Source organism: Cnephaeus nilssonii (genome assembly GCF_951640355.1).
Source record: "Cnephaeus nilssonii genome assembly, chromosome: 7".
Classification (NCBI taxonomy): Eukaryota; Metazoa; Chordata; class Mammalia; order Chiroptera; family Vespertilionidae; genus Cnephaeus; species Cnephaeus nilssonii.
This window is the reverse complement of record NC_137078.1, coordinates 16,700,614-16,724,396: the sequence shown is the minus strand read 5'-3', so window position 1 is coordinate 16,724,396 and position 23,783 is coordinate 16,700,614. Positions and strand designations below refer to the sequence as shown.

Below are 23,783 nucleotides of genomic sequence, written 5' to 3'. Positions count from 1 at the left end.
GTTTTGGAAGGTTGTATGTTTCTAGAAATGTATACATTTTGTCCAGATTGTCTAATTTATTGGCATATAGTTATTTGTAATACTTTTTTACAATCCCATGTATTCCTATGGAGTCAGTTGTTACTTCTCTTTTTCCATTTCTGATTATATTTATTTGGGTCCTCTCCTTCTTTTTTTCCTTCATGAGTTTGGCTAAAGGTTTGTCAATCATGTTTATCTTTTCAAAGAACCAGCCCTTGGTTTCATTGATCTTTTGTATTGTTATTTTAGAATCAATTGCATTTATACTCTGATCTTTATGATTCCCTTTCTTCTCATGAGGTCTAGTGCAAAATGAAAATGCAGGCCCCATTTTTAAAACACTGTTAAGAATTTTAAGATGGCAAAAGCAGAGCATTAAAACAACTATAGGGCCCTTCTAAGCATCTGTACATGAAGCTCTTCTGATCCTCTTTCTCGTCTATTGGTATTAGTATAGAGAGTATGACAGAGACACCTAGACACCTCTCTCTATGGCCATCCATAAATTCTGTTTAAAGCAGGCAAGCCACTATATATATATATATATATATATATATATATATATATATATACCACAGTTGTCCACAACAAAAAGCCCTTCTAGCCAACTATACAAAATTGAATTAGTAGTACAGTTACATTACAAGATTATAATTACAAAATTACATCAATAGTACAAAAATGTATGTCCACTTGAAGGCAAAAGTATACGAAAATACATGTTCACTTTAAATATTAAAAGACAGAATCTCAACACTAAAAGGAAAAAGAGAGAACACCAAATCAAAGCCCACTGGGTGATTTGGGGGAAACTGAGTCCCAATGGGGTTAACTGCCTACCTAGAGTGACAAAATTAGCTACTGTTGAATAATCTCTGGCTCCTGAAACCCAGTTTAAATTTGCCTCTTTTCATGTGGTATCACCTCCGTTCCTTTTCATCTCAGAAGTGTTGGAGTGGTCAACCAATTTTATTTTCCTAGTCATAAACATCCAAAACAAACGTATGAATACCAGAGAAGAAAAGGAAATTCCGGGCTAAAAAACTTCAGGACTTGTAGGGAAGAAAGAAGCTTGAAAATACATTAAATCAAACAAAGTTTCTTTTTAATTACAAAATCTATTTTCAATAACCCAAAAAACATAAATTAAAAGTGATATTCCACCCATTTACTCAATATTAATCCAAAAAAGTTATCACTTTTAGGTAGTTCATTACTAAATGAGAAATACAGAAGCTTACAGGGGAATATTGTACTGTGTGACATCTTTCCTAACCCAGAATACTGGCAGCAGGAGAAATATAATGAAAAGGGAATTTCAATTTTTCTCGAACTAATACACATTTTGTTTATTCATTCTGCGATGTAGAATTTTTTTTCCCAGAAATCTTTTGTAAATATTCAAGCCTTCAACATATACTGCCCATTTTCTATTTTGAAATACAAAAATATAGCAACTTAAGGGGGAAATGTCATGTGCACTGCTTACTTACATAACAAAAGCTACATAAATCATATCACTGTCTTTCTGGTATTGCTAATAAAGACCCTTAAAACTACTAATGGCTGATTTTTTTGGGGGGGGGAGCGGCTATAGGAATCACTTGATACTAACTACCCAGTGCTCTATAAATTATCTTTAAATTTATATTCTACTGCTACTATTGAGCTGTAGATTTACCTAAGAAAAATTAAAATAATTTAATTTAAACCATTAAAATCCCCATAATTAACGCTTTACGTTGGAAACCCCTAACAGACTGTGAACTCTTTGCTCTTCAACTTGATCCTTTAAATTCAGATTCCTGAGCCAGACTAAGGTAAATTTCGGTTTCAACTATGTATAACAAGTGTCAGTTAACCAGTTAACTCTGCAGTCAAACAGCCTGCCATTTGGAAGGTGGCAGATGCAGCCTCCTGGCAACCAAAGGCTGGCTCCCGTTCTCCCCGCGGAGCTCCCGGGCCCGGAGACTCCGCCCCGCTCCACCTGTCTCACACCACGCCCACTCCCCCTCTCTTGGCCCCGCCTCCCGCGCGCAGGCGCGCCTTCCGCCCCCGGCGTTCAGCCAATAGCCGGAGAGTTTGGTGCAGCGCCGTCCCGCCCCGCCGACGCCGGCGATCTTGCTGCCCCGCCCCTGCCGGGAGCTCAGACTGAAAGATGGCGGCGGCCGCGGAGTTGACGCTGCTGGAGAAGTCCCTGGGGCTGAGGAAAGGGAACAAGTACAGCGCTCAGGGCGAGCGCCAGGTGAGAAGCCGAGGTGGCGCGGAAGGGAAGGGCTGGCCGGGAGCGGGGCCTGCGGAGCCAGGGAGGACAGGCCGGCCGGCGGAGGCGGCGGAGGGAGGAGGCGGCCCTCAGCTCCCACGTGTCCGCGCGCGGGGCTGGTGGCGCCTCGGGGTCTCTTCCTGCCGCCCGAGCTCCCGGAACGGGCGAGGGACCCGCCCCCTGTGGGCTCGGCCCGAACTCTTCCTTCTGGCCGATTGTTGTGACCCGGTTGTGGCCCAGCGAAGAGAACCCCCCGAGCCCATAGGTACACCAGCCTGGAGGCTCAGCGTGTGCGCTCAGTGACCGCAGTTGCTGGGAGAGTAGCTTTCATTCATCGTTAGGCAGCCGCTGCGGAGAGCTGACCGCGTGCCCGGCGCCGAGCCCTGTGCGGGGCCTGGGGGGTGCAGCGTGGTCGGTGAAGCTGACACCCCCTCCCAGAAAGCTGGCTTTGTCAGCTGAGCGCCAGCGTTGCCGCTGTTTTCCTCGCGGTACTGAATAGTGCTACGTTGAAGCGGATACAGTGGGTCTTGGTTCAATCTGGTTTCCTTCTTTCTTTTAGCAGAAGACAGCTATTGGAAGTTTCTCTTTATGTGTTTGGGGAAGGGATGAGGGTTTGTGATAAGATTCAGTCTGGGGTTTGTTTTTAAGACAATCGGCAGCGTAAGCCAACAAGTCGTTCTCTGAAACATAATCATAATGATCAGTAATAATTAAAAACTGAATTAACAATAATAATTGAATACTGAAAACAATTCAGAGCTCCAGCTCTAGGGGAATAGTTCATCATATTACTTAGGTAGCCGTTAAAAGTGATTAATCGAAGACCATTCAGATGAATGTGAAAATGGTAGGTGTGCCTTGATTGCAAGTAAGATTTCTGTACTAAAGAGAATGGACTTTGGAGCCAATTGTATTTTATTCAAACCCTGACTCTGACATTACAAACCTGGTGACCTTGGTTTTTAATCTGTAAAATGAGGACAAGATTACATACCTGTCTTGGAAGATGATGATTAGATGACAAGCTAACTGGGATTTTTTTGTTAGTATGCTGGGGTTCTGCATAATTTATTTTTACTAATAATTCTCTCTAAAATTGTCATCTGCCCCCCCTCCCGCCCCCACCACACACACACTCAACATTTGCACGTTCTTTGGTTTCTTCCCTCTCCTCCCCTCCCCTGCTCAACATCCTATCTAATAATAGAGTAATATGCAAATTAACCATCACTCCGTGACAAAATGGCGGCCCCAATAGCCACAAGATAGCGGCGCCCAGTCCGCTCAGCTCCGCTGCTGGAGTGTCCAGCCTGTCGGCAGGAGCAGCGAAGCTGGATCCGCCTCCGGAGGGGTTTTTGATTCACCCCCAGACACGGCAGTCAGAGCCGGGACAGCAGGGCATGGAGGCTTTGGCAGCAGCGGGGAAGCCCCAGGCCCTGCAAACAGAGCCGGGCCGGGACAGCAGGGCATGGAGGCTTCGGTGGCAGCGGGGAAGCCCCAGGCCCTGCAAACAGAGCCAGGCCAGGACTGCAGGGCATGGAGGCTTCGGCAGCAGCGGGGAAGCCCCAGGCCCTGCAAACAGCCCGGACAGCAGGTCCTGGAGGCTTCGGTGGCAGCGGGGAAGCCCCAGGCCCTGCAGACAGTGCCCAGACAGCAGGGCATGGCAGCTTCTGTGGCAGCGGGGAAGCCCCAGGCCCTGCAAACAGAGCCTGGACAGCAGGGCATGGGGGCTTCCTTAGTGTGTCGGTGTCCTCAAAGCCCCCAGGCCTGGCAGACAGAGCACACTGCAGGGCATTGGGGCTTCCTTCACATGGCGCATGGGGAGGCCGGCAGAAAGCGGAGAGCAGGGCATGCGGGCTTCATCTCCATGGCTGCAGCGAAACCTCCAGGCCCGCAGAGAGCAGAGAACCACGGGGAGTGGGCCTAAGCCATCAGTAGGACATCCCCTGAGAGCTCCTGGATTGTAGAGGGTGCAGGTTGGGCTGAGAGACCCCCGTGCACGAATTTCATGCACCGGGCCTCTAGTATATTCAGAAAAAGTATACAATTCTCAGTGAGTTACCACACAGTGAACATACCCAAGTAACCACATAGTCAAATAATGGAACATTACCAGCACCTTCAGAGGATTCCATATTTTCTTTTAATACATTTTTAAGGGACGTATGGGTTATCTTCGAGGTAGTAGTTTTATTTGAGTGTGAAGGCAAAAGTGAGAATTCAAGAAGTAAGTAGTGAATGGGAAATACAGTTGACCTTTGAACAATATGGAGGTTTAGGGCACCAACCCCTCATGGAGTTGAAAATCCATGTATAACTTTTGATTCCCCAAAAACTTAACTAGTAGTGGGTGAGGAAGTGGAAAGTGGAGAGTTACTTCCTTTAACTTTCAGGGGTAACCTTTGACTCTAGCTATGAAATGCTAATCTCCCCTTATACTTCACAGAGTCCTGTTGACTTAATGTAAGTATCAGAGTTCCCTGAAAAGTGTAAATCACTAGATGAGTATAAGATACTATTTCATGGCTGAAAAGAGCAGCAGTCTTCCCAAGAATGTATTCATTTTTGGTTTGCATAGGTCATTTAGATTGCATTCTTGTTATTTATAATAGTCTTCCCCTTGGGTGAAATGTTCCATTTTAAGTTTTTTGTAATGCTTTACTTAGTTGGGCATCAAGAACATTTACACTAATTAGCAATTTCTTACGATCTGACCCTTAGTATTGCTGTTACAGGGGAAAAATGAAAAGTAGGATTATTTTTCAGATGATTATCTGAAGCTGACTTTATTTTCAGTAGCCCCAATTATATTTTGCAATATTTTTTAAAAATATGAAATGCGGACCAACACTTAAGAGTGACCTCACTTGAAATGACTCCAGAATTGATGAATATGCTATCCATGAAAACCAAGTCACCATCACACTCCGCACCTAGTTAATGAGATAGGTAAGTGTATTAGATCACATATCACTAAAACCAGCCTAGATCCATGTGGTGGTTCTAATTATAGCAACATGAACTCAGTGTTACTATAACTTTCTTGTTTTTGTTATTACGGAAGTCAGGTTTATTTAAGCATGTTCACCTTGCTAAAATAAAATAGGGTATAGGTAAACATAATCAAAATTAATGCAGTGTTATTAGGATTTTCACTTTCTTTTTTGTATATACACAGTTATAAACATTTTGTACATATATAGTTATTACCAGTATCATTATCAAACATCTCTTATCAAATGTAAATTACATAACTGCTATTTTCCTGACTTTAATTTACATAATTTAGTACATAGTTTAGTATTTTAAAGTAAAACCTTTTTTAAAAAATTTATTGTTGGCAGTATTACAATTGTCCCCCATTTTCTCCTCCTTTGCCCCCTTCCACCCAGCCCCAATCCCACCCCAGGCCTTCCCCACACTATTGCCTGTGTCCATGGGCTATGCCTATATGCATATATATTCTTTGGTTAACCTTTTCCCATCGCTTCTACCACACTCCTCTCTGTGACCTGTCATTGTATTCCACACATCTCAACCTATTTTGTCAGTTTATTTTGTACATTAGATGCCACATATGAGTGAGATCATGTGATACTCGTCTTTCTCTGACTGACTTATTTCGCTTAGCATAATAATCTCCAGGTCCATGCTGTCTCAAAGAGTAAGAGATCCTTCTTTTTTAAAGCTGCATAGTATTCCATTGTGTAAATGTACCACAGCTTTTTAATCCACTCATCTACTGGTGGGCACTTGGACTGTTTCCAGATCTTAATTATTGTAAATTGTGCTGCTATAAACATAGGAGCATATATATTCTTTCTGATTGGTGTTTTGGGATTCTTAAGATATACTCCCAGCCTTAGCCAATTTGGCTCAGTGGATAGAACGACGGCCTGTGAACCGAAGGGTCCCAGGTTCGATTCTGGTCAAGGGCATATGCCTGGGTTGCGGGCTCAGTCCAACGTTGCAGGAGACAGCCAATCAATGATTCCCTCTCATCCTTGATGTTTCTATACCTCTCTTCCTCTCTGAAATCAATAAAAATATATTAAAATAGGATATACTCCCAGAAGTAGGATCACTGGGTCAAATGGCAGTTCCATTTTTAACTTTTTTATGAAATCCCATACTTTTCCACAGTGGCTGCACCAGTCTGCATTCCTACCAGCAGTGCACTAGGGTTTCCTTTTCCTCACATCCTTGCCAGCACTTGTTTGTTGATTTATTGATGGTAGCCATCCTGGCAGGTGTGAGGTGATACTTTATTGTAGTTTTAATTTGCATTTCTCTGATGACTAGTGCCTTTGAGCATTTTTTCATGTATATTGGCCATTTGTATGTCCTCTTTGTAGAAGTGTCTATTCTGCTCCTTTGCACATTTTTTAATTGGTTTGTTTGTCCTCCTTTTGTTGAGTTGTATGAATTCTTAATATATTTTGGAAATTAACCCATTATCAGATGTATAATTGGCAGATATGTTCTCCCATAGAGTGGGTTCCCTCTGCATTTTGAGGATGGTTTCCTTTGCCATGCAGAAGCTTTTTAGTTTGACATAGTCACATTTGTTTATTTTTTCTTTGTTTCTCTTGCCCTAGATGTATCAGTGAAAATTCTGCTATGTGAAATGTCTGAGATTTTACTGCCTATGATTTCTTCTAGGATTTTTATGGTTTTGCAACTTATATTTAAGTCTTATCTATTTTGAGTTTATTCTTGTGCATGGTATAAGTTGGTAGTCTAATTTCATTTTTTTGCATGTACCTGTCCAATTTTCCCAAACCATTTATTGAATACACTGTCTTTACTCTATTGTATGCGCTTGCCTCCTTTGTCAAATGTTGATTGACCATAAAGGCATGAGTCAATTTCTGGGGTCTCTGTTTTGTTCTGTTGATCTGTATGCCTGTTCTTGTGCCAGTATCAGGCTGTTTTGATTACATTGGCTTCATAGTATAGTTTGATGTCCAGTATTGTGATTCCTCCAACTTTGTTCTTTTAAGATTGTTGTGGCTGTTTGGGGTTGTTTTCGGTTCCATATAAATTTGGTTCCATATAATATTTGTTCTAGATCTGTGAAATATGCCATTAGCATTTTAATAAGGATTGTGTTGACACTATAGATTGCGTTTAGGGTTTTCTATGTGTAATATCATGTCATCTGCAAATAATGACAGTTTTACTTCCTCCTTTCCAACTTGGATGTCTTTTATTTTTTCTTCTCATCTGATCACTGTGGCTAAGACTTCCAATACAGTGTTGAATAAGAGTGGTGAAAGTGACACCCTTGTCTTGTTTCTGATCTTAAGGGAAACACTTTTAATTTTTGTCCATTGAACATGATATTGGCTCTCGGTTTGTCATATATGGCCTTTATTATGTTGTGGTATGATCCCTCTAGCACCACTTTGCTGAGTTTTTCTCAAAAATGGGTGCTGGATTTTGTTGAATGCTTTTCTATATCTATTACTATGATCATGTGATTTTTTAAACTTCATTTTGTTTATGTGATACATCACATTTATTGGTTTGCGAATATTGTACCAGCCTTGCATCCCTGGGATAAATCCCACTTTGTAATGGTGTATGATCTTTTTAATGTACTGCTGGATCCAATTTTGTTGAGGATTTTAGCATCTATGTTCATCAAGGACATTGGCCCATAATGTAATTTTCTTTCCTTGTAGTATCTTTATCTAGTTTGAAATTAGGATAATGGTGACTTTGTAAAAAGAGCTTAAATTTTTTGGAATAGTTTGAGAAGGTAGGTGTTAGTTCTTCTTTGCAAGTTTGGTAGAACTCTCCTGTAAAGCTGTCTGGTCCAGGACTTTTGTTTGCTGGGAGTTTTTTTTATTACTGTTTTAATTTCATTATATTTTATTGGTCTATTCAGGTTTTCTGATTCTTCTTGATTGAATTTTGGAAGATTGTATGATTCTAGGAATTTGTCCATTTCTCTTAGGTTGTTCAGTTTGTTGACATATAGTTCATAGTATTTTCTTAAAATCCTTTTTATTTCTGAGATGTCAGTTGTTACTTCATCATTTTTGTTTCTGATTTGATTTATTTGGGTCCTCTTTGTTTCTTGATGAGTCTGGCTAATGGTTCATCAACCTTATTTATCTTTTCAAAGAACCAGCTCTTGGTTTCATTGATCTTTTGTATTACTATTTTTAGTCTCTATTTCATTTATTTCCTCTCTGATCTTTATTATTTCTTTTCTTCTTATTGTGGGCTTTTCTTCTTGCTCTGTATTTCTTTTACTTGTTGGGTTATATTGTTCATTTCTTGTTTCTCGAGGTAGGCCTGTAATGCTGTGAACTTCCCTCTAAGAACTGTTTCCACTATTTCCCATAGATTTTTGGTTCTTGTGTGTTTATTTTTGTTTGTTTCCAGGGAGTTTTTGATTTCTTCCTTTATCTCATTAGTAACCAATTCATTGTTTAATAACATGCTATTTAGCCTGCATGTGTTTGAATAATTTTGTTTTTTTTACTGTAGTTGATTTCTAGTTTCATGCCATTGTGATCCAAGAAGATGCTTGATATGATTTCAGTCTTCTTGAATTTGTTAAGACTTGTTTCTTGTCCTAACTGGTGGTCTGTCTTTGAGTATTCTCTGTGCACTTGAGAAGAATGTATACCCTGCAGCTTTGGGATGAAATGTCCATTCCATCTAGTGTGTCATTTAAGGTTACTGTTTCCTTGTTGATTTTTTTGCCTGGAAGATCTATCCATTGATGTCAGTGGGTTGTTAAAGTACCCTATTATGACTGCATTGCTGTCGATTTTCCATTGAAGTAGTTTACCAAGAGTGGTGTGTGTGTGTATACGGTTTAATGTACTGCTGGATCCAATTTTGTTGAGGATTATATAATGCTCCTATAGTGGGTGCATATATCTTTACAAGGGTTATATTTTCTTGTTGGATCAATCCTTTTAATAATTCTTTATCTTTTTATGCCCTTTGTTTTGAAGTTTATTTTGTCAGATATAGGTATTGCTACCCAGCATTTTTTGTTTCCATTTCATGGAGAATTTTTTTCCATCCCTTCACTTTCATCATGTGTGAGTCTTGTTCTGAGGCGGGTCTCTTGTAGAGAGCAATTGCAACAGAGAACCCAAATAACCCACACAAGGGACATCCCTAGTGGGTTATATCTGTGTTGTGTTTTCTTATCCATCCAGCTACCTATGTCTTTGGGGCATTTAATCCATTTACATTTAAGGTTATTGATAGATACTTATTTATTGCCATTGTTTTCTTTATACCCATGTTCCTCTCTCTCTTGGTTTTTTTCTTCTTACAGCACTTCCTTTAATGTTTCTTGCAATGCTGGTTTGGTGGTAATGTACTCCTTTAGCCCTTTATTTGTCTGGGAAAGTCGTTATTTCGCCTTCAATTTTAAATGATAGGTTTCATTCATATAGTCTTTGATTCAGTCCTTGCTTCTCATTGCTTTGAATACTTCATGCCAATCCCTTCTGGCTTGAAATGTTTCTGTTGAGAAATCAGGACAGTCTAATGGGAACTCCCTTGTAGTTAACTTTTGTTCATGCTTGCTATCTTTAAGATTCTCTCTTTATCTTTAACCTTTGCCATTTTAATTATGTTGTGTCTTAGTGTGGGTCTCTTTTAATTATGTTGTGTCTTAGTGTAGATTCATATTGATTGGGACTCTGTGCTTCCTGAACTTGTGTGATTTTTTTCCTTCACCCAGTTAGGGAAGTTTTCTGTCATTATTTCTTCCAGCAGATTCTCTGTTCCTTGCTCACATTCTTCTCCTTCTGGGACCTCTGTGATGGTGATTTCATGTTGTCCCAAAGTTCCCTTAAATTATTCTCTTTTTTAAAATTATTTTTTATTTTTGCTGCTCTAAATGGGTGTTTTTTTGTACCTTATCTTTCTTTTTTTTAAATTTCTTTATTAAGGTATTACATATGTGTCCTTATCCCCCATTATCCCCCAACTCCCCCACACATGCCCTCACTCCCCTCTTGTCTGTGTCCATTGGTTAGGCTTATATGCTCTACCTTGTCTTTCAAATTGATGATATAGTCCTCTGCTGCATTCAGTCTACTATTAATTCCTCCCAGTATAATCTTGATGTCAGATATGGTCTTCTTCAATTCCTGACTGGTTCTTGTTCATGGTTTCTATTTCCTTTTTCGTGCTGTTGTATTTCACACTAAGTTCCTTGTAATTCTCACTTAAGTTCCTTGAGCATCTTTATAACCATTATTTTGAACAGTAGTTCTGATCATTGCTTACCTCCATTTCATTTAGCTCTTTATCTGGAGATTTCTCCTTTTCTTTCATATGTAGCTGTCTTTCATATGGAGACCATTTTAACTGTCTTTTTGTGTTTGTTTCTATGTATTGGATAGAACTGCCATGACTCCCAGTCTTTGTGGGGTTTCTTTATGTAGTAAGTGTCCTGTGGGACCCAGCAGTGCAGTTTCTTTGATCTCCTGAGCTGGATGCTCTAGGGATGTCCCTTGTGTGGGTTATTATTTGGGTTCTCCTGTTGCAATTGGTTCTTGATTATATCTGTCCCATTCATGGGTGGGATCTTCCCTCAGGCTGGCTGACTGTGAGGCTCAACTCTCCCGCCTCACCATATTGTGTGAGCTGTTATGCAGGTGTTGATAGAACAAACGAAATAAAACTAGAAAGTAAACAAAATATACAAAAGATCCCCACAACAACAAAAGCAACTTCAAAACAAAGGAGAATTAGAAAAGAGAGAAGAGAGCAAGAATTATAAAAGAAAGGGGAAAAAATTACAAAAGATGAAAAAAATGGGAAGAAAAGAGAATATGAAAGGAAAGAAGGGAGAGCAATTACAAAAATAAAGAATAGGAAAAGGAAAACAGTATAAGTGAAAGAAGGTAAAAAATTATGAAAAGGAAAAAAATAAAGGGGGTAAGAAGAGAAAGAAGGAGAAAGAGAAAAATAGAATAAGAAAAGGAAAGAGAAAAGAGATATGGAAGAAAAAAGAGTCAAAAATAATTAAAATGCAATAAAAAATGCAAAAAAAAATTGAAGCGGATTTTGTCTCAGCAGAGTTAAATGCATTATGGGAGCTCCCTTTGGATCCTGCTTTATGTTGACTGAAGCTGACTGTTTTGTATGCCATTTACGGGGCTCTTGGGAGGTAATTTGGTGCTAATTGCTGTCCAAAGCCAACCATGTTTTGCTCTTCTGCAACCTTTTCAAAGCTTCAAGCAATCCACAGTTTATGGCTGCCTCCACAGAGCTTGGCTGTGCTAGGGAGAGGCCAAGCTGTGCTCTAGGGCCGGCTTGTTAGCTTGACAGGGCCATGTCAGCAAATGTCCACAGGCACCTTGGGCTCTGCCGCTGCTTGCTTCTGCCTGCCGGCCATCTGTCAGACTTAGTCACTAAAAAGGCTTTTTCTGAAAGGGCTTTTGGCAGAATTGGGAGGATGAGACCTCTGAGTCTCTTGTGAGGGGGAGGTGCCATTCTGATTTCAGGGAAGATGGTGGGTGTGTTCCCCCATCCCAGAGCCACTCATTTGAGTCTATCCGGAATATTCCCCTGATCTCAGCAGAGTGGATCTCCTCATATTTAGTCTGGTGGGGTCTGCTGGAAATTGGTAGTTTTTATCAGTTCTCCTGCAAGGGAGAAGTATCAGTCACGTTACAGTGTGGGGGATCGCCCCATCTCAAAGTCAATCACTCATGTTCCCTGAGACTACACAACTTGTAGGCTTGGCCTCTGCTGCAGACTCCTCAGCAGGGGTTGAGATGCAGGGTGGGGCAAGCAGGCTTCCTGAAGGTGGGGTGAGGTGTATCCTCGGGGGCAGGTTATTTGCCTTTCCCCAGGTTGCTGATGCTGGGAAAGGCTTGTCACTCTCAGGAAAAATGGCTACTGCAATATGGGGTGACTGAGCTCAGGTCTCCCGCCTGCAGTTCCACCACTTCTTCCTCCCAATACCTCCCACCCCAGAATCTCCTCAGGCGACTGCCGTTCACACTGCCCTCCCTCCACCAAAGCCTCAGGTGAGTGGCTACAAACAAAAATCCTGTGCATTGTTTTTTTTATGTTATTTTTTTCTTAAGTGATTTTATCTCTGACAGGCTGCCTCTCTCTTTGGCTTTCACGGGCCACAGTTCTCCGACCTTGGGGAGCCCTGGGCCTTACTCCTCTTAGGGGCCTCCCCCCCCCCCCCCCCCCCCCCCCCGCCACCCAACCCCTGCAGCCAAGATATATCTCCTCACCTTCAGCCTGGTGCCTGTAGGAGCTGGGCCAGCTGCTCTCGTGACCCTGCCCTTCCTACAAGTCTCTAGATGGTTTCTGCCCTTCCTTGTTAAAAGTCTCCTCATTGGCTAGTTTTTATTTGGTAATTCAGGGTGAATGTTCCCCAATTTAGTTTTATTTTCAGTTTGGTTTTGGGAGGAGGTGTAAGAAGAATCCACTTACTCTGCTGCCATCTTGAAAAAAACCCTTAAAGTGAAATCTTAGAGCATTTGAAAAATAGTTGAGGGATTTAACAATTACTTAGAATTGCAGTCCTGTTAGTATTTGTTTTAAAAATTTACATGAAGAACTCTTTTTTTTCTTTTTAAGATTCCAGTTCTTCAGACAAACAGTGGTCCATGTCTAACAGGATTGGCTACTATAGCAGCTCATCTAGTCAAGGAAGCCAACAAAGAATATTTGCTTGGGAGCACTGCAGAAGAAAAAGCAATAGTTCAACAATGGTTAGAATACAGAGTAACTCGAGTAGATGGAAACTCCAATAAAGATGATGTCCGCATTCTGTTGAAGGTATTGTGACTTCTCTTTATAGGCTGAAATGAACGACCTATTAATAGCAGGAATCTTTCTTCCCTGACTGTCAGTAGCTGAAACTTTGTCCTTCTTATTTCCTTCTGCCTCAGGGTTTGTACCTGGTATTACTTTTACCTGAACTGGCTCTGCCAGCCTTCCCTGTTCAGATCTCAGCTTAGCTACCCCTTCCTCAGAAACATCCTTGCGTACTTCTCTCTCAAACAGATGCCATTCCTTGTCCTATATGCTTTTCCTTCATAATACCACACCCTGTACTTTTCCTCCATATCACTTATCATAGTTAGTAATTATAACTTTGTAAGATTTCTTTTTTTAATGTGATGGCTTAATGTTTATTTTTCCACTAGGAAATCCTGATTCCTTAATCAGTAAAGTAACTTTTTCAAAGACAAAGATAATTAGAATCTTTGGGGATTGTAGTTTAAAAAAAATTGTCAGATTGATATGAGAAAGCTCATATTTTCTGTTTTCTTTCTGAAGAAGTCACATTAGAATAAAAGTATCTATTGAGATAAAATATAAACTAAATATGGCTCCAGAGTCACCAAGAATGAAAAACATTCCAGCTGAAATTATTTTTCTTAATTATGTTTATAAAAATAAAGCAAATTGCTCAGCTTATATGTCTCGGCAGTTGAGCATCGACCCATGAACCAGGAGGTCAGGATTCTATTCTCAGTCAGGACACATGCCTGGGTTGTGGGCTCGATCCCCAGTAGGGAGCATGCAGGAGGCAGCTGATAAATGATTCTCATCGATGTTTCTATCTCTCCCTCTCCCTTCCGCTCTCTGAAATCAATAAAAACATATTTAAGTAAATAAATAAAAATAAAGCAAATTTTTAAAAAATTGTGAAAGCTTAAAAGTTAAAGGAACCTAGAGATCATCCAGACAAGCGGTTGCCAATCGGTGGTCCACAGACGCTGGTGGTCCGTGAGGTCCGAAAGGTTGGCGACTGCTGATCCAGACAATCATATATCATTGCAGGGACTCCTTCCTAATTTTGTTTCCATTATCATATAAATCAATCATATACTAGTAAGTTGTGCAAGAAGATGTTATGGTACTGAAAGTTTTTCATTTATCATTCTGAGGAAAATGGCTTAAACTGTTTTTTGTTTGTTTGGTTGGTTGTTTTGTTGTTGTTGTTGTTGTTGTTGTTAATCCTCACCTGAGGATATTTTCCCATTGAATTTTAGAGAGAGTGGAAGGGAGGGGGAGAGACAGAGAGAGAGAGAAACTTTGATATGAGACAGTCACATTGATTGGTTGCCTGCTGCATACACCCTGACCAGGGTTGGGGATCAAGCCTGCACAAGGTTTGTGCCTTTGACCATGATCAAACCAGCTAGTGCTAAGCTAGTTCTTGATAGATACCGTCAATAGAACTGATAGAAAATAAATTTCAGGCCTTGTTCCTTTGTAGGCCTGTCCTGGTGATCTTTTCATTCTTAATACCACACTGACCCTTTCCTCTGCCCCCTGCCATGCTCGGCAGCATTTCCAGATGGGAGCAAGCCTATCTTCCCTAAGTGAATGTGATATTTCAGGCAAGTAAAAAAATAAAAAATATAACTATCTCTTATAGTTTTCCAGAAAAGGGACAGTAACAAAGTACTTGATTCTGAAAGATAAGAGCAGGATTTCATTGAATTGGCTTTTTAAGTTCAAAAAATAGATTTGCTATTAGGAGCATAAAAAGTAATTCCACCAAAATGTTGTATCTGAGATATGTAAGTTTCAATTGGGACAATCTGACTGCCATTTTCAAAATATATGAGGATCTGGGTGATTTGGGTTATGGTCCTTGCTCTGCCACAGTGTCTGTACCTAACAGATATGGCAGTGACCTATCAGACACAGTCCCTGCCCTCACAGAAGTTGGACCAGTGGGAGACAAATCCTATATAATAATAGAGTAACATGTAAATTACCATCACTCCGCTACGCCCACGATTGGGCGGCGGGAGGCTGGGGGGCGGGACTCGGGGTGGCCTATCCGGCCATTGAGAGGCACGGATCCGCTGCCACTGAGGGGGGCTACCCTGCTGTTGAGAGGCGCAGGGGGCGGGACTCCCGCTCCCTGTGCCTCTCAACGGCCTGCCGCGGACACCCAGCTGCGCCTCTCAACGGCAGGGTAGCCAGGTGTCCGCGGCAGCCCCCCTCAGTGGCCGCGGACCATCAAAAGTGGGGGAGCTGGGTGCCTGTCTGCTCCGGCACCAGACCTTTCAGAAGCCTCCGTTGAGCCGGAGGCTTCTGAAAGGCCTGGTGCACCAGCGGACAGGCACCCAGCTCCACCGCGAAAAGCGAAAGCATGTAGGGGACCCTACACGTGCATGATTCAATCATGCACTGGGCCTCTAGTATATAGATAATGGACTGCAATGTGGATTTGGCCATATGAGCACAGATGAGAAGTTTTGCTTTGCTTTTTGCTGTTTTACGACATTGTTTTTATTTTAAAGGTAATAGATATGTATTATAGAAATTAGGAAATATAAATAAGCAAATAAAGAAATTTCAAACATTTGTAGTTCCATGAAGAGAGAATTGTTAATAACATTTATGTTCAGTCATCAGATATTTATTGAACCCTTTTTGTGTTCCTTCCAAGCTTTTTAAGGCCGTGTAGCTCATTTGACCTCCAGAAAAGTGTATTATTGCCGTTTTGGTGGTATGTAAGAGTAACCTCTTCCACAAAACCCTTGCTGACATGGATATTACCTTTTTTTCCTTCACCACCCCAATTTCATTACCAAAACAAGTAAACCAAAAAGTGATTTCTTTGTTTACTTTGTTTTTCTTCTTAAAATTATTAATGATATGGCATTTTTTTCCATAATGTTTATGAGCATTTTTATTATTTTTTAAAATGTGCTTATATGTATTTTTTGCCCATCTAGACTAGATATTTATCTTTTTACTAGAAGCCCGATGCACGAAGATTTGTGCTAGAATGGGCCTTCCTTTCCCTGGCTGCCGGCACCACCTTTCCACTCCAGCCCAGCCCTAGAGCCGCCTCTTTCCGCTCCGGTCCCGCCTTCCCACGAGACATTTCTTTAGAGAAGATACATAAAACTAATAAGCATATGAAAAGATGCTTAACAATAATAATCACTAGTGAAATGTAAATCAAAACCACAAGATAATATCCTCTCACCTTCATTAGGTTGGCTACTACCAAAGAAACAGAAAATAACAAGGTTATTGAGTGTGTATAGAAATTAGAAACATTGTACATTGTTGGGAATGTAAAATAGTACAAGTATAGTGATTCCTCAAACTATTAAAAATAGAATTACCCTATGATCCAGTAATTCCACTTATAGATATATACCCAAACTGGGTCTCAGATATAGATACACCCATGTCATAGCAATATTATTCACAATAGCTGAGCAGTGGAACAACCCATGTCCATTGATAGATGAATAGATAAACAAAGTCTTACACACACACACACACACACACACACTGGAATATTCAACCTTTACAAGTAAGGGAATTCTGACGTATGCTACAACCTTGAATACATTATGCCAAATGAAATAATCTGGTTGCATATGACAAAAATTATATGATTCCACATATATGCAGTATCTAAAGTAGTCAAATTCATAGAAACAGCTTAATGGTAGTTGTCACGGCCTGGAGTGAGAGGGAAATGGGGAGTTGTTTAGTAGAGTTTTAGTTTGGCAAGATGAAAAAATTCTGAAGATTGGTTGCACAATAGTGTGAATACCCTTAACACTTACTGAATTATACAGCTAAAAATGGTTAAGATGGCAAATATTTTTTTAAATAAATCTTTATTATTCAGATTATTACAATTGTTCCTCTTTTTTCACCCCATAGCTCCCCTCCACTCGGTTCCCACCCACTCTCTGCCCTTACCCCCCCCCCCACTGTCCTCATCCATAGGTGTACGATTTTTGTCCAATCTCTTCCCACACCCCCCACAACCCTTTCCCCCCAAGAATTGTCAGTCCACTCCCTTTCTATGCCCCTGGTTCTATTATATTCACCAGTTTATTCTGTTCATCAGATTTTTTATTCACTTGATTTTTAGATTCACTTGTTGATAGATAATGTATTTGTTGTACATTATTTTTATCTTTACCTTTTTCTTCTTCCTCTTCTTAAAGAATACCTTTCAGCATATCATATAATACTGATTTGGTGGTGATGAACTCCTTTAGCTTTTTCTTACCTGTGAAGCTCTTTATCCGCCCTTCAATTCTGAATGATAGCTTTGCTGGATAGAGTAATCTTGGTTATAGGTTCTTGCTATTCATCACTTTGAATATTTCTTGCCACTTTCTTCTGGCCTGCATAGTTTCTGTTGAGAAATCAGCTGACAATTGTATGGGTGCTCCCTTGTAGGTAACTAACTGTTTTTCTCTTGCTGCTTTTAAGAGTCTCTCTTTGTCTTTTGCTCTTGGCATTTTAATTATGATGTGTCTTGGTGTGGTCCTCTTTGGATTCCTTTTGTTTGGGGTTCTTTGCGCTTCCTGGGCTTGTAAGTCTATTTCTTTCACCAGGTGGGGGAAGTTTTCAGTCATTATTTCTTCAAATAGGTTTTCAATATCTTGCTCTCTCTCTTCTTCTGGCACCCTCATAATTCAGATGTTGGTACGCTTGAAGTTGTCCCAGAGGCTCCTTATACTATCTTTATATTTTTGGATTCTTTTTTCTTTCTGCTTTTCTGGTTGGGTGTTTTTTGCTTCTTTATATTTCAAATCTTTGACTTGATTCTTGCAATCCTCTAGTCTGCTTTACAGCATACACTTTATTTCATTCAGTGTATGCTTAATTTCTAGTTGGTCCTTTTTTTATATCCTCGAGGGTCTCACTAAATTTATCGGTCTTTTTTAGAAAATTCTTGAAAAATCTTATAACCGTGGTTTTGAACTCTATATCCAGTCGTTTGCTTTCCTCCATTTCTTTCATTTGTGACCTGTTTCTTTGTCTCTGCATTTTGACTGCTTCCCTGAGTTGATAGAGTGGCTTTGTGTGCTAGGTGTCCTAGCAGGGCCCAGTGGCTCAGCCTCCCCAGTTACCTGAGGTGGACACCCTTGGTGCACCCTTTTGTGGGCTGTGTGCACAGTCTTGTTGTAGTTAAGCCTTAATTGTTGTTGATATCACTGGAAGGAATTGACCTCCAGGCCAATTGGCTGTGAGGATCAGCTGTGTACGATGGGAGAACTTCTGTGCTGGAGACACCTTATGGGGCAAGACTTGCTTCAGTGGGGCTTTGGTGCTCATTGAGTCTGCCCCCTGAGTGTGTCCCTTATGGATCTGAGGAGTTGTAATCTGCATGGTTCCACTCTGACCCCAGGGTACACTGGCTCTTGGATCTCCAAGGAGGTGCTAATTTAGCCTCTGCCTGGGGCCACCCAGCAGGAGCTATGGGGAGATCTGCAAATTCCTCTTCTTTGTTTGGGTTTTGGAGGTGCCCAAATGAGGCCCAGCTGTGAAGCAATGCAAGCTGCTGTGGGGCCTTGGGCCTTCTTTTGGATGTTCTGGGTCTCTCTGACTTAGCTGCAGTTTGTTAGGTAAGTTTAGAATTCAAAGGACCAGGCCATTCGTATGCAAAAGCCTCTGCGCTCAGCTTGGATGGGGCGGAGTCTCAGGGCGGAACAAGCAGCAATGGCTTCCTGTCAGCTCTGCCCTATGAGGCCCCTGGGCCCCTGGGTCTCTCGTGGTAATTGCTGCAAGCACCTCTGAGAGAAAGCCGCCCTCGAGTTTCGCCCGCTGCCAGACAGTCCAGTTTCTCCCCATATGAGTCTGGGTCTCCAGAGTCTCGCCTGGAACTGTAGTTCAGAGCAGTCGGGAGCTTTTGTCTTTCTCCCGATTGAGAAAGCCAGCTGCGTACTCAGTTGACAGCCCTCTCCGCGCGCGCCTCTGTACCTCTGCCTTCCACAGCTCCTGTGCGTTTCAGTGTGCTTTTCTCTTTCCTTCTAGTTGTAGAATTTCCACTCAGCCAGCCTTCCTGTGGTTCTGGATGATGTCCATTTTGTCTTTTAGTTGTAGTTTTGAAATTGTTGTGCAAGGCAGCAATTCAGGTGTTTACCTATGCCGCCATCTTGGTTTCTCCAAGATGGCAAATCTTATGTTACATGTATTCTACCACATTTAAAATTTTTTAAATATATAAAAACGCAACACACCAACAAATTATAATTCTCTAAAGAGTTAGAAATTGAAGAGCTTTTTCTATTTTAATGAAAAAAATATATCTAACATGAGCATGATTTACAAAATGTTCCTCTCCATATCCACCCCCCAAAAAAATTTAGGCATCTGATAAGATCAGTTTAAATATCATTTTTTTAATGTTTTCTTATTTCTTTAAAATAAGACTAACAATATTTGTCCTATTTTTTTTTAATGAGGTGATTATGATTTGTGATTTTGAATAAATTTGACTCTGTTAATATCAAAGATAATTTATTAAACTAAAATGTCATTACTGTGTTTTCTAATAGCCTTCTAAATGTTTTAAAATCAAATGATACAGTAGTTAACTTTAGTATTACTGTTTTTTAAATAAACATTTTGTTTTCTTTCTAGGATCTTAATTCATATCTTGAAGATAAAGTCTATCTTACAGGATATAACTTTACCTTAGCAGATATTGTTTTATACTATGGACTGCATCGCTTCATAGTGAGTATTTGAATAGTTATTTGCTTTTTTCCTATAATGTTGAGATGATTATATTTATTTGTCTTGAATTGAATCATTTCAATTTTCAGTTTATCAAATAAAAATGAAAGGAATAGCCCTGGCCGGTTTGGCTCAGTGGATAGAGTGTCGGCCTGCGGACAGAAGGGTCCCAAGTTCGATTCCAGTCAAGGGCACATGCCTAGGTTTCAGGCTTGATCCCCAGTAGGGGGCGTGCAGGAGGCAGCTGATCAATGATTCTTTCTCATTGATGTTTCTATCTCTCCCTCTCTATTCCTGTCTGAAATTAATAAAAATATTTTTTTTAAAAAATGAAAAGAATAATTTTTATACAAGGTACCTTATGCAAATACTCCTTCCATGCATCCATCAAACAATTGTTTCCTGTTTCTTGATCTGCTTGTTTCTTGTACTTGCCTCTGCTCCTCTTTGCAACTACTTCTCTTGCCACCCTTTGGACTTGATCATCATCATCACCTGGACCCCACCTCTCCGTCTTAATTCCAGTACCCCATGTTCTGTGCAACCTCCTATACTTAGCTCTTAATCTCTTACTCCCTAAATTCCATCATCAGAAGTCACCCCTTTCCTTTTTCTAACCTATATACTTTCTTCCCCATCCAAACTAGAGCCCCTTTTGTGTAACTTCCAACTACATCCATCCTTTTATTACAATATCTTCAGCTTCTTTGTTCCACTGTACACTCACCACCCTTTCCCTGTCGATCCCCAACTCTTGGTTAATCTAAATAGATGCCTTCAGTACTATATCCAGGCCGAGTTATGTTGGAGAAATTACACTAAGATTGGTACCACTATAAATTTATACTATTCAATTTCAGCCAGGCTGTAATACTGATCAGCTCTGTTATTCCTCCCAGGCACAATTTCAGACCTTTATTTTTGCCTCCCCCGTTTATCTTCAGTCATTATCACAGAGCCTTCCTCCCTTACTCAGATAGAAAATAGAGGCTAGCCTTTGACTATACTCACCTTTCAGCCTTTTCTATGTGTACATCCTTATTCATCTTGTCTCCTCTTTCTGGACTAAGAAAGAATCACCTTGCTATTTTCCTAGGCTAATCCATTCATCTGGCCTCTTACCTCAATTCCCTCTCTACCTTCTGCCCCTTTTCTGGATCTTGTCCCAAATTTTATATCCTTTCTTTCTCATATCTTCAATTTTTTTCTCTATCTGGTCAATCTCTTTACTTTAAATTGTTTCCCATCTTAAATTGTTTCCCATTTACAAACAATTATATGTCATTAACTATATAGGGACTGTTTTGTATGCTTTATAGATGTTAACTCATTTAATCCATATAACAGCCCTGTGAGATAGGTACTATTATCATTCCCATTTTACAGATGAAGTAACTGAGGCATAGAGAGGTCTGGTGTCTTCTTTGAGATCACCCAAGTGAATGGCAAAACCAGATGTGGAAACCAGGCAGTTAGGTTCAGAGTTTGTACTTTCTTACATCTCTGTCTAAGACCTCCTCCCAACATCCATCTTTCCCCTGTGGAAAAAGAACTCATATGTTTTTCTGTATTCTTTATCTCATGCATTCAATCAGTGAGGTCTTGTTTCTACCTCACGGATGCCTCTGCCATGTGTCTATTTCTGTAATTCTAGATGACATTGCCCTAGTTCTAGAATTCATTATGTTCTGTCTGAGCTATTGAAATGGCCTCCTACAACCAATCACATCTTTTACAGTCCATCTTTATTGCTACTGAGGCATTTTTTTTTTTACGAACATACCTTTTTCTTTCTTTCTTTCTTTCTTTCTTTCTTTCTTTCTTTCTTTCTTTCTTTCTTTCTTTTTTTTTTTACATATATTGATTTCAGAGAGGAAGGGAGAGGGAGAGAGAGATAGAAACATCAATGATGAGAGAGAATCATTGATTGGCTGTCTCCTGCATGCCCCCTACTGGGGATCAAGCCCACAACCCAGGCATGTGCCCTTGACCAGAATCGAACCTGGGACCTTTCAGCCCATAGGCAGATGCTCTATCCACTGAGCCAAACCGGCTGGGGCCCTTTTTCTTTCTTTCACTCCCTAGGACAGGAGACCCTTCTTCATGTGGCCCTGCCTCCCTTGCTAACCTCATTGTCATCATTCTCCCCACACGCCTCTCTGAGCCATAACGTACTCCCTGAAGTCTCCTCAGTCTTTGCTCTTTCTGCTCAGTGTCCTTGCACTGCTCCTCTCTTTTGCTACTTGGCCTAGCCTTTATCTTCCTCCCAAACTGATTTGTATTTCATCAAGAATCACTCAGTTCTAGCACTAATTTCCTGATGAAGTCTTCTTGGGCTCCTAAAGCATATTCAAGTACTCTTTCCTCTGTTTCTTTTTGTACTTCGAAGGCTATCTCAGTTCTGGCTTGTTTTATTTTTTACTGTTAACTCTTCTTGGAAAATTTCTCTGTCTTTTATATTATAAACTGCTTGAGTTAGAGATTGTAGCAATTCATATTTGTAACACCACTATTTGACATAACTCCTGATATGTGTATGTAGTCTGTCCTCTCCTCCATAAACATTGAAAAACATAATTCACATATCTCATGTTTTTCAGAGTTTTATATATATTTTCTCATTGTATCTCATAGCTCTGAAAGAGAGAAGACTAGTTGAATTGTCCTCCTGTTACAGAGAAGGAAACGAATGCTTAGGAATATCGAGTACTTTATACAAAGACATAGCTCAGGTTTTGGAAGGGCCAAGGAAAACTCCGTATTCTGGCAGAGCTGTAATTCCTCCATTTGGGTTTACATGACTTATGAAGCACTATTTCGCTAAGATACCTAAGTGATTGTGTTAAGTTCTATAACAATATTATTGTAATGGCCTGGTCTGATCCTTATTTCAGCATAGTACTCTTAATTATTATAAGTTTACTTAATAAGAGCTTACTATGTGTGCCCATTATTCTATACTGGAGGGACATAAAAGAAGTGTAAAACTATTTTCAAGCAATTTTTAATCTCATTGAAGAGATAAGACTTTTTTTTATAGATTTTTAGAGAGGAATATAGACATGGATCAGAGAGAAACATTGATGGGCTTCCTCCTGCGCACTCCTTACCCCTTACTGGGGATTGAGCCCACAACTGGGCTTGTGCCCTGACTAGGAATTGAACCAATGACCTCTTGGTGCATGGGTTGATGACCAGCTACTGAGTCACACCAGCTGGGCAAGACTCTTTTACTTGAAAACAATTAGTGAATAAGAGAAAATGGAATCTAGTGCTAATTTCTGATCAGAATATTAAGTGACCAATTAAAGAGACATTTAGAGAAAAGTAGAATGTAGAATCATGAAAGTATCAGAAAAATATGTTGACTTTGAATAGCTTTGGCTCTCCGAGGAAATATTTATTGTTTTAGAAAGCTTACGATAAGTTTGACTAAATATTGCTTGTAAGTAGGATGACCATATAATCCAAACCAACACTTTTGTCAGTGACATTGGGGCTATTAGTAATTATACTGGTACAACATGAATAAGTGGATGGAATGTTTCCCACACTTAAAAGGAGTAAGATTCATTTTAAAGCAACATGAGATTGAAGAGAATCGTGTCATATTTCTCTTAGACCTCTTCAGCTCTTAGCACAATGCCTTGTGTAGCTAAATGCTAGTTGAGATTAGCAGTATTTAGCAATCTCTTTATATTTCCTGTTTTAGGTTGCATAACTTTATAGTGAAAGTATAAGCTTTAATTGTATCTATATATATAAAAGCCTAAGTGACTGAATGACCGACCAGACAACTGAATGACCGGTCGACTGGTCGCTATGATGTGCACTGATCACCAGGGGCCACCCCACTCAATGAAGGAGCTGCCCCCTGGTGGTCAGTGTGCTCCCACCGCCAACCGCCCAAGGCCTGCCAACCTCCTGTGGTCCTTCCCCCCAGCCCGCCAACCCCAATCGGCCCCAATTGCCGGCCAGGCCGAGAGACCCCACCCATGCACGAATTCGTGCACCG

At 40.5% G+C, this 23,783-nt stretch overlaps 1 protein-coding gene across 1 annotated transcript in view; it reads left to right on the top strand.

Moving 5' to 3' along the window:
• The first annotated feature begins 2,140 nt into the window (after positions 1 to 2,140).
• EEF1E1 (eukaryotic translation elongation factor 1 epsilon 1) overlaps positions 2,141 to 23,783 on the top strand; it is a 29,877-nt gene continuing 8,234 nt past the window's right edge. The window contains exons 1-3 of the mRNA XM_079778428.1: positions 2,141 to 2,266; positions 12,875 to 13,075; positions 19,673 to 19,768. Coding sequence (XP_079634554.1) covers positions 2,180 to 2,266; positions 12,875 to 13,075; positions 19,673 to 19,768 — 384 coding nt within the window. The 5' untranslated portion in view covers positions 2,141 to 2,179. The remainder of the gene's footprint in view (positions 2,267 to 12,874; positions 13,076 to 19,672; positions 19,769 to 23,783) is intronic.